This window comes from Microcebus murinus, chromosome 1 (assembly GCF_040939455.1).
Source record: "Microcebus murinus isolate Inina chromosome 1, M.murinus_Inina_mat1.0, whole genome shotgun sequence".
NCBI classification, from domain to species: domain Eukaryota; kingdom Metazoa; phylum Chordata; class Mammalia; order Primates; family Cheirogaleidae; genus Microcebus; species Microcebus murinus.
In genome coordinates, this window is record NC_134104.1 from 67,183,829 (window position 1) to 67,196,004 (window position 12,176).

The 12,176-nt window shown below is 34.0% G+C and overlaps 1 protein-coding gene across 2 annotated transcripts in view; it reads right to left on the minus strand.

Moving 5' to 3' along the window:
• Positions 1–277: 277 nt before the first annotated feature.
• SNX4 (sorting nexin 4) overlaps positions 278–12,176 on the minus strand; it is a 61,310-nt gene continuing 49,411 nt past the window's right edge. For both annotated transcript variants that reach the window (XM_076002354.1, XM_076002358.1), the window contains exons 10-14: positions 10,983–11,072; positions 9,102–9,201; positions 6,397–6,542; positions 4,780–4,894; positions 278–1,455 (exon numbers count right to left, since the gene is read on the minus strand). In XM_076002354.1, coding sequence (XP_075858469.1) covers positions 1,408–1,455; positions 4,780–4,894; positions 6,397–6,542; positions 9,102–9,201; positions 10,983–11,072 — 499 coding nt within the window. In that variant the 3' untranslated portion in view covers positions 278–1,407. The remainder of the gene's footprint in view (positions 1,456–4,779; positions 4,895–6,396; positions 6,543–9,101; positions 9,202–10,982; positions 11,073–12,176) is intronic.

Below are 12,176 nucleotides of genomic sequence, written 5' to 3' on the forward strand. Positions count from 1 at the left end.
TCTCATTTGTCAAGAGATGATACAATCCAGTGGAATGAAATGTGTATCCATACAGATGGCTTTTGCTTCTACTAATTTATCTTTTATAAAACCCTAGTAAAACTTAAAAAATCATATTTCATTTCAGTATCTTATTTTTTAAAAAACCAACATTTTGGTAGAGGGCGAATTTATATAATTAAAAACTTTAAAACAATATGGCACATATTATTTTCTCACAGAGCAACAGATATTGTATATGTTTCATCTTGTTAAAAATAACAAAAATCATCTGAAAATCAGCATAATACTTCATTTATTTATTGTATAAGTTTGGCAAACAGCACAAAAATCCAGCAACATTTTAAACATGTAAAAAAGTCAAATGCTAAACAGTACTTTTTTTTTTTTTACATAATTAGAAATAATGAATACACATTTAAGATTCTGCAAAGCTAGCAAAATGAAGGTGCCTGGCTTCTGAACATATACCACAAAAACACACATAAAAAACCAATATAATTTATCTTTACAAAAATTACAGCCAAGCAATAGAAAAGAAGGATGTTAATGAAGATACCAACACGTATATTTACTACATATATCTTATACATTGAAATGCTACATCTTGTACCCTGAAATGCCATGTGTAGAGAGCCAAGCAGAGTAAATTTAGGCTCATCACTGAGGTTAAGAATTATTTGAGAAGAATTTAATTCTTATATGTAACACACTCAGAACTTTCTATAGAGCAATTGCTAGATCATAACAATGTATTCTACTACATTCCCTATCTGAGAAGTTGAGTCTTCTTTGTTGGCAGTATAAAATTTCTGACCAGTATCAAAATTCTGGTAAAACACAAATTGAAGGCATTTTCTAGTGTATGCAAATGTTATAAGGGGCTTCAATGAATGTGGAAGAAGATCTTAGATTTTTCACACTAAGTCTCTGCTGAGCCTTGTCAAACCAAACAGCTCAACTATAAGGCAAGAGAAAAACAACCCCCTATAACAGATTAGTGAATCTATAAGGAAAATAAAGGAATTCAATCTTAGGGAAAAATTCCCTACATTAATAGATCTGAAACAGTTGGCACTGAAACAAACATCTAGAAATTAACTAACATCTTGACATTCAGTCATTGGTTCAGAAGCCTGACAAATAATCTGTTGGTATATATTATTAAAAAATTAACTTTTTGGAATCAGCACCAGTCCCCAAAACCTCAAATTATAATATTTAATCATCATTAAAATACATCCTTTTTGTGCTATATTAACACAACTATAATTAGGTTAAAGAAAGCTGAATTTACTCAACTTACTGTATATTTTTATGTATACTGGATAGCAACTTAAATTTCTTTTATTTACTTGTGCTTCTGTTTTGGGGCACTTTGATTGAAGAGAAATTCATTTCACAGGATTACATCTTGCTAAAGCATTCTTTAGCATTGGTCCAAATTTGAATTCCCTAGAAACGAAAATAAGTTTAAAATGTGATTCTGGAAGGAAATCTGAAAACCTAAATATTTGGCTTAGTGGAATGCTAAGTTTTGCTTTTTAGAATAACTAACAAGCCCAGCAAGTATGACACTATTTCAGAAAATGGCTAATATAAGCGAATGTCTAATGCTTCTGAAAAGAGTAAGAGAATCTCTTGTATGAGCTTATCTTTAAAATGGAGAAAGAACAGGACAATTTGTTGGAAAATTGAGTTTTCAAGGTTCATATCATAAACTCATTTACTCATGTCACATACTCATATAATGTCTATTTGTAAACTAAACAAGTTTTCAGTTTTTCAATGTAATATTTGAAACAAAAACTTCATTAGTCTAACAATATAAATTGAGTTATTAAATTATTGGTCTAATAACTAAAGTTTTGATAAAAAAGTCATTATGTACTAAATTATCAAATCCCTCTTAGCAGGTCTAGCAGTCTACTTAGCGCAAAGCTATAGATGGCCTAATATGCTTAGACAAAAACACATGTTTGTAAAGATGTAACACTAAAACCTAAGGAAGTGGCAGAAATAAAGGCATTTTTTCAATAAACAAGGTACATATTCTCCAATAATAGCTAAGTTATGAGAAAGGAAAATTTTCTTTAATATTTAAGCATTAAAATGTATAAATATTTATCGAGGCTCTAAACAATTAAAAAAAAATCAAGAATCTTTTTAGTTTCCTTTCTCCCTGATGGGATACACAAAGCAGATAAATAAAAAACAAAAATCCTTTAAAATGTCTCTGATCGATCAGCTGGGTAAAGTATATTTAAATGGAAGGTTCAGTGTTAGAAAGGATAAGGTCTTATGTACTGTCATAGTAAGGTGTTCATGAGACATCAAATGAAAAAGCAAAAACTACACACTGGCACACAAAATGCAGTCCTGTTCTTGTAGGGAGGAGAAAAGTGTCTATTTTCTAAATGACTATATATACAAAAAGTCTGAAAGGATACACATGAAGGTGTAACACCTGCGAGCTTTTAAAAAGGGATTTTGGGGAAGAGAGGGAGAATTTTAACTTAATACAGTTCTGGATTATTTGAAATTTTAGCAATGAGTATATTTGTTATTTTTATATTAGTAACTAATTTTTAAAATCTACAAAGATAAAGCAGCATAAAGAGGCTTTAGCCTATTTGATTCAAAAATTTAGACAATTCACTATCAAAAAGGTTGAGGAAAAAATAATACAGAAGTGCTATTTGCTTTTTAAAATGCCAACTTTTTCATTTTGGTTTATAACTACTATAATTTAGTCATCTGATTATATCTAATTAACACTTTGATTATATTCAATTAATACTTTGAATAGCTGACATTATAACAAAGCATGATATAGTTTAAAAGTTAATATATATGTAAATTATACAAAATATAGACATCCATATTTATCCAAGAAAAACTGAGATGTTACTCTTAATTTCTGGCACTTAAGTATCTAAAGAAAAGCACACTGTAGATTTTCAAATAGAAAAATCCACTCTACTTACGCAAGAAAATAAAACATGATGAAATTTTATACTATTGTTCTTAGGAAATAAGGTGAAAATACACTCTTATCAAATTCTTGTTTACTACAGTTTTTATCTTAGGGCACATGAGCAAACACACAAGATAACCCAATAGTATATCCAAATACATCTACTATAAATATCTTTTTAAAATCAGAGATTAAATTTCTAGCACCCTCAACCATTCTACCCTAGACAAAGTGGAGGGGAAAGTCCTTTGAGCCATAATATAAAAGGTTTTGCATGTTTCTTTGGAAAAGAAGTCAATGAGAGATCACAAAGAGTTTATTCAGTCTTTCATAGGAAAAGGAAAAACAAAAACAAAACACTAACTCTAAAAACCTTTCTTATCTGATCTTTCAGAATTCCTGAGGTTAAAAGAGTTAGATTAGAAAAAGGACTAGAAATGTCCCGCACCCAAAAGCAGGCAAGAAGGAGCTGACAGGATGACAGCAACAGAGACAGAGATGCTACCAAACTACAACATACTCAACACCTTTAGCACCAGCAGACTAACCAGGCATGATTTTAACTTCTTTAAAGTGACCCCAAAGATCCACATATAATGTAACTTATAATTCACTGAGGCACAAATATGAATTTACCCAAGTCAAAAGGAGCACACTTAACTACTGAGTGGGTCTGGTGTTTACGTCTCAAAATATCTTTGTTTTCTACTGCAAATGTTGGTGATACAAATGAAGGTGAAGGAAAAGTGATGGCTCTTAGCCAAAAGCAAAACTTTTGGATAAATTAAAGCATAAGAATTATATATGTATTTATAGGAGTATGATTTTTCTCTCTAAGAAGGTCTTCACAAATACAGGAATTCATCTTATTATATGATTTACTGAGGTAATGCATGTGAAACTGCTTGACAAGTTAGGACTTGCTAGACAAGTGGAAAGCACTGTTACTAGTAGTCACATCAGCAGGTCTCAACGGTTAAGGGATGTTTTCTATTTATTTTTACTTATTACTTTTTTTATATTTATTTGTTTATCTATTTTATTTCTTTCCAGCAATTAGGACAATGATAGAATACTTTTTTTAAAGGGGCAGTGTCTTACTCTGTCACTCAGGCTAGAGAGCAGTAGTGCAATCATAGCTGACAGTAACACTGAATTCCTGGGCTCAAGTGATTCTCCCATCTCAGCCTTCCAAGTAGCTAGGACTATAGATGCACGCCACCACACCTGGCTAATTTTTTTGTTTTTTTTTGTAGAGATGGGTCTTGCTATCTTGCCCAGGCTAGTCTCAAACTCCTGCCTCCACCTCCCATATTTTGTTCTTAAAGCAACATTTTAGAAAGACTTCCACCAGTTTCAAATCTTTTTTTAAAACTAGAATAAGCTTTAATGTTCATATCTTTCATTATAGATTATCAGCAACATGAAGAATTTACTTTACCAACAAACCACAGCATAACCATATTTTCCCCAAATAATGTTTAAGTTATTTTCCATATGTTAGGGATGCTCTGTTCCTATCTAAGAACATCACATAGTCCAAATGATGTTGTTGGCATAGATTGTCAAATACAAGTTATAAATGAGGGATACAAATTTGGAACTTTAGATGAGTGGAGATTCAGTAATTGACATTTTGGTTGTAATACTTCTTTCAAAAGTAAGTAAAGAAATTGGGAAATGTTTTAGAATGGAAGAGAATGAAAAGGAAAATGAAAAACTTTTTGGTCCAAATAAGAGAGTTCAAAAAATTTGTAAGCACTCTGAGTATACCTGCTATCTTCATTGAAACCAAAGCCTACCTTTTTGCACATACTGATCTGCATGACTGCATAGCTTATGAGGGCCTCCTTTAAATCACGGTTCTTTTGTTCTTTGAAGCGTTCAATATCAGCCCAAGCATTTTTCACAAATTCTCTGAAATAAAAGGTATAGTCTTTATTATAAAATTAAATTAACTATATATTATAAATTTAAGCAACCGTTCTTGTTTGAGTTCATTTTTAATTGTCAATATAGAATAAAAAGGTACTGCTTATATAAGACAGTTCTGTTTTTTTCTTTTCCTGAAAATTATAGTGAGGAGAAAAGCAAAGTGTCATACATTCTTCTACATTTTAATAATCAACATTTTGCCACAAGGATTCTACCTTTGAATTATTCCTATAAACCAGATGTAGATGACTCCCAGATCTAGCTCATAAGCCTAACAGATGCCAAAATGAAGTGTTTTCCTGGGATCACTGGGAAACACACACTCTTTTGACAAGATAGATGACAAATCACATTTACCATGTTCTTGCTTTAAATGACGAGAGTTTTAAAAATTCTGAAAGGGGGCCGGGCGCTGTGGCTCACGCCTGTAATCCTAGCTCTTGGGAGGCCGAGGCGGGCGGATTGCTCAAGGTCAGGAGTTCAAAACCAGCCTGAGCAAGAGCGAGACCCCGTCTCTACTATAAATAGAAAGAAATTAATTGGCCAACTGATATATATATATAAAAAAATTAGCCGGGCATGGTGGCACATGCCTGTAGTCCCAGCTACCCGGGAGGCTGAGGCAGAAGGATCACTCGAGCCCAGGAGTTTGAGGTTGCTGTGAGCTAGGCTGACGCCACGGCACTCACTCTAGCCTGGGCAACAAAGCGAGACTCTGTCTCAAAAAAAAAAAAAAAAAAAAAAAAAAAAAAAAAAAATTCTGAAAGGCATTTGTTTCTTAAAACTCTATTCATGAAAGTTTACTTTGCCTTATTTGGTGCCAGTGGTTCTAAAAATTAACAAAACAACCTCAAAACCAAGAACACACTCTTGGTCTACTCACTGTCAGATGAAAACAACAATAAGGAAAATGAGCTAAATAGTGATAGGAGGTCACTGATAAATGAATTTATAGAAATATACATTCCAAGTTCTATACAAGGCACTGGGACATTAAGATGCAAAAGACACAGTCACTGACTTTGAAGGGCTATTAGCCAGGAAAGAGTCCTATAGAACAACCAATCACCTAACACACAACTGCCATGCTGTAGTGGGATGAACTGAGTGCTGTGATGGCCTGAGAGGATAAGGGGGGCTTCATAATGAAGTTAACACTTGAGCTGGGTGCTGAAGGATGGACTGGCTTTTGTTAAATGAAGGAGAAGAACAGAGGAAATGTGCAAAGGATAGAAATCATGAAAAGAGCAGGAAAACAATATCACAAAGCTGAAACTCTACCTTTTCTTCCTTTCCTCCACACTAAAATAATTGTTTCTATGATTTTTGATAACTCAAATTTCTTAGGATTGCAATCACTGCATTTTACAGGAACAGGCTATCCAGGAATGTGCTAATGAAGCTGGGAATTGTTATAAATAAATAAAAATAATCCACTATGTAGTCTGCAAGTCTAACCCTGTTAAACATTTTAGCACTTTTACCTGCCTTCCAGATTTTTAGACTTTAGCTGTTGCTCTCCTTCATTTATTTGTTCTTCTAGCACCTTTATTCTGGCCTCTCTCTGTTCTGGAGTTTCTTGACCGAAAAGCTTGGTAGTCATTCCCTTCAAAGAGAATGTTCTCACGGTCTAAAAGGAAATATATAAACAGATGAATGCATGAACAAAATGTGCCATATACATACAGTAGAATGTTACTCTTCCCTAAAAAGGAAGGAAATTCTGGTATATGCTACAACATGGATGAAGCTTGAGGACATTATACTAAGTGAAATAATCCAGTAACAAAAAGACAAATACTATATGATTCCACTTATATGAGGTACTAGGAGTAGTTAAAATCAATGACAGAAAGTAGAATAGTGATTGCCAGGAGCTAGGGAGAGGGGAGGATGGGTAGTTGTTTAGTGGGAACAGAGTTTGAGTTCTAGAGACTGGATGCTCAATATTGTGAATGTACTTAATATAGTCAGCCCTCCATATCTGAAGGTTCCACATCCATGGATTCAACCAATCACAGATCAAAAATATTTGGGAAAATAAATAACAATAAAATAAAAAATAATATAAATTTTAAAAGTGCAGTATATCAACTATTAACATAGCATTTATATTGTATTAGGTACTATAAGTCTGTGTCCCAACCCCCCTGTTACATACAAATACTACACCATTTTATATAAGGGACTTGAGCATCTATGGATTTTGGTATCCACAGGGGTCCTGGGAACAATCTCCAGTGGATATTAATGGATGACTGTACTATGAACTGTACACTTGAAAATGGTAAATTTTATTCATGTACATTTTACCAGACATACACAAAAAGGAAACAGAGCTCAGACAAAACCACCACAAGGCTCACAATTAGAGTATACCTAATATGATTCTAACACTGGAATAATATGGAATAGTCAAAAAAGGAAAAATTCTAACTGAATTTCTTTATCAACTAGAAAACTTCCAGGTGAAATATTAGACAAGGTTTTTCTTATCTTGTATGAGTGGTCATATTTTTAAAAATTACTCTATGATATAAAAAATAGATAAAATTCAACAGACCAAAGAGTCATATTTAAAATCTGCAGAATTCACACTGAAACTTGGGTATATATGAATAAAACAGGATGCTTATACCCAAGCATTGCAAGGCAGCCTCAAGTTTCACCCTCTAACATTTCCTCCCTATTTGCAGTTTACTGAGGGAAATACTTTCCCTTTCATATGTAGGAGTAGAAAACCAAGCTCCCTGAAAATGGTCTTGGAACTTCCCCTGAATTTTAAAAATAAATCAAGGACCTAGTCTAATCATGTCTCATGGTCACAGGTTTTCCCTCCACATATATCTATGATTTTTCATAAATGTAGCAAGTGAATAATCTATGTGAAAAGCACTTTAAAGGCCGGGCGCTGTGGCTCACGCCTGTAATCCTAGCTCTTGGGAGGCCGAGGCGGGCGGATTGCTCAAGGTCAGGAGTTCAAAACCAGCCTGAGCAAGAGCGAGACCCCGTCTCTACTATAAATAGAAAGAAATTAATTGGCCAACTGATATATATATAAAAAAATTAGCCGGGCATGGTGGCGCATGCCTGTAGTCCCAGCTACCCGGGAGGCTGAGGCAGAAGGATCACTTGAGCCCAGGAGTTTGAGGTTGCTGTGAGCCAGGCTGACGCCACGGCACTCACTCTAGCCTGGGCAACAAAGCGAGACTCTGTCTCAAAAAAAAAAAAAGCACTTTAAAACTATAGTGCTTGTTAACTATGAAGTGACTGATAAATGGTGACACAGTCTCTGCTTTACTATTACCAGAGTGTCTCCCTCACCATGACAGCTAATTTATTTCAGTGAAATAGTTGGACAGCAGTAGAAAGCTGAGCATAAAAATGACCTAAGTCTAATGCAATCAGATAGGCAATTTTCTTCACAAGTACTCACTAAGCATTAAAGAATAAAGTGTATAAAAAGCCCTTTGTTAGGAGAGATGCACTGATTCTAACTGGGTAAGGTTTTTCTCTCTCTGTTTTTTTTTTGGTTTTATTTTGTGTTTTTTTGAGACAGGATCTTGTTCTTTTGCCAGGGCTAGAGTGCAGTGGTGTCATTCTAGCCACTGGAACCTTCACCTCCTGGGCTCAAGCAATCTTCCTGCCTCAGTCTCTCAACTAGCTGGGACTACAGGCTTGTGCTATCACAGTTGGCTAATTTTCTATTTTTTGCAGAGACAGGGTCTCACTATGTTGCCTAGGCTGGTCTAAAACTCCTGGCCTCAAGCAATTCACCCACCTCAGTCTCCAAAAGTACTAATATTACAGGTGTGAACCACCATTCCTGGCTAGATTTTTAAAGGAAACTAAAATTTCTATAATATAACATACCTTATAAAATTAAACATAACAAATATCATTATTTTAATCTCAAAGAATAATGTTTTTTCACTTGGACCGTAGAAATTGGATGATACTTGTTAAAGACAACAATGTCAGCAAAATTTCTTACAGTATATTATATAGCACATGGTTTTAATGGCTTACATCTTTTTATATCAAGATAACAACCAAAGAATTATAAAGCCATTCACAAATTATTCCCCTGTAAAAAGAACAGACATAATGAATATTATTACTATAACTGCAACTGATTCCACATAAAGCCTGCTACGATAATACCAGAGACCTAAAGAAAAATACTCACCCCAGTTGCCAGTTCCTCACACTGCTGCTTCTTGGATGCTAAGTCCTGAGCAGCCATCTCCAAATCATACTGCATAAGTTCATGTTTCCTGCACACAGCCCTAGGGATGAAAAAATGAGCTGACATTTAACTTTTCTAGCCTCTCTTTATACATGTCAAGACATTTTTTCAGGGGTAGAGAAAAGGCATTCACAATGTCTTACTAGAGCCAAAACTTGTGTGCCCAGAATTTTCAAGTTTAAAATGTAGTAGCCTAACATTAAAATTAAATCTAGCAGAACCTAAGCATAAAAACTTTATATAATTAAAACAAAAAGGTTATGTTTTATATAGTTGCTACATTTCTTTCAATAAACATATTATCACATACATATGAAATGTTTTCTCATGTAACATAAGAACTAATGCTATAATCTTACATAGTAACTGAGTATTCTTAAAAAGGGTAATATTTCAAAGTTTACGTCTTTGTTATTTAGAAATGTCTATTAGTTTTTATTATCATAAAAGTAATCTGTGTTCACTATAAAAAAAGAAAATAAAAAGAAAGTTTCAAGAACCCTCTCTTGGCCAGGCGCGGTGGCTCATGCCTGTAATCCTAGCACTCTGGGAGGCCGAGGCGGGTGGATTGTTCAAGGTCAGGAGTTCAAAACCAGCCTGAGCAAGACCCCGTCTCTACTAAAAATAGAAAGAAATTAATTGGACAACTAAAAATATATATACAAAAAAGAAAAAAAAATTAGCCGGGCATGGTAGCACATGCCTGTAGTCCCAGCTACTCGGGAGGCTGAGACAGAAGGATCGCCTGAGCCCAGGAGTTTGAGGTTGCTGTGAGCTAGGCTGACGCCATGGCACTCACTCTAGCCTGGGCAACAAAGTGAGACTCTGTCTCAAAAAAACAAAAACAAAAACAAAAACAAACAAACAAAAAAAAAAGAACTCTCTCTTTCTGCCAATCCTACTATCCAGACATAATCCATGTGTCTAGATAGTGCATATCCTTCCAGAATTTAGCTGGGCATTTATAAATACACATATCCACACACCCCAAATGGTTCTACATCTTTTCTCACTTAGCTATATACCATGGACATCTTTCCATGTTAACACACATTAATCATTTTTTATAGTTTTTAAGAGCTGCACAGAGTTCCACTGTATTCACCAACTGTGCTTGGTGACTTGAAAATACCCTGATGAAATTTCCTACTACTCAAAGGTCTAGAAGGAAAAAAGCTAACAACGTGCAGATTTTTTCACACTAGTTACTGGACAGCTAAAGGAATACTGCTCTTCTGTTTTCCAAACTGAATTCTAATACTGCTTTCACAAGTGACAGGAAAACTGACAAAATGCCACCTGTTCTGGGAAAATGATTGATTTTTCTAAATTGATCAGAAAAATACATATTAACTTTTTCTTAATCAAATAGGACTATCTAGCAGAGAATTCTATTTGGCCCTGTAGGAGATGCCATAAAAACAGAATACAAAGTCCTTAACAACCTACTTATAAAACATGCAGACGTGGCAAAAAATTACAGAAAAAAAATGGTAATATACAACCTACGGACAGATATTGAGATACACACTAAATCTGTATTTGGCTTCCAATCTTCAAACTGGAAAAAGCAGAAAGAACAACAGACAGACCTGATGCCTGAAACTGGCAGGTTTTATCAATATAACATTTAAAGGGTAGTCCTCATCTTAAATTTTTATGCCTAGCAATATGCAACACAGAGGTATACAAGGAGACTTCATTCAATATCTGAGAGGATGGATTCACTTAAAAAAACACCTTACTATCTATTTTACAGTGGTATATGAAGAGAGTGGTGATCAGCCACCTGGCTGCATATGGAACTTTTATTATACTTACCGCAGTGCTTCTGCATAAAAAAGATACTCCTTTAACTGATCTGCATAATGTTCTTCATCTTCCAAAATATCATCAATAGAAGATGCATACCTATTTAAAAAACACTGCATAAATAGAGTGCTTTCATTGGTTCACAAACATTCTAAAGAAGTGCTATTCAAAGTGTAGTCCACTGATAATTTGCTATGCAGCAGAGATAAAGCACAGAAAGTGAAAATCAGCATTTAGAATCATTTATAGCAATTTGTAATTACATGATGATTTTACTGAATTTTACCAAAATGTTTCAGTTAGCAATAGCTTAGAAATAAAAAAGAAAACAAAGAAAAATATGGTCCTTCTTATAGGTAGCTTAAGAAGCACTATAAAACTATAGTATCTTTTATTCAAAGATATTATAAAAAGGCTACTAAATCTGCAGAAGAGGTAAGTTAGGTATAATCAGTACACACATGTTCTTGGTAACAACTAGTTATAGTAATGCCAAAAATCTACAAAGGAAAGTAGAGTAAATAAAGATTACAGAATATTTTAGAAGCTTATTTTATAGTAATTCTTAACAGCAACCTCTGCTTTGAGACACCCTGTCATTCCAGTCTCATTCCTACACCTGAATCTTCACGTATACAGAGATGTGATGGTGCTCTGCATCTCTCCACCTCCATGAAATTTTCCCAGACTATATTAGTCTTTATCCACCATCCTACTTCTGATCTCTTATCAACAATTTAGAACTTAAATTTTATCAAAATAACGTCTTGTGCTTTGGTTTTACTTCTCTGATCGCATTGTAAATTCCATAAGGACACGCATATGTACTACTTCTGTGTGGTATAATAGGTGTCTTCTTTCAAATTAATTCTGATTCCTCAGCATGAAAATTAAAAAAATATATATTTATGTCTCTGAGCCTGCTTCATCCATACAAGTAAACAAAATTTACTAAAGTTGTAAGATCAAATAAATAAAACTACAGTAAGATTCATTTGAAAAGCAATGTGCTTTCTTACAGAACTTATAAAAGTAGTCAAAGTACACATTCTATAATTACAAACTTATGTTTATTAAAGAATTTCTTATAAGTGACTAAAAAAATGTCTTGAGAATTACTCGTAAGAGAAGGAAAATCTGCCTTTAGTTCTTTAAGTCCGTGATTCTGAAAGAGTTAATGTTAAGAAAATAAGCAAAAATAGA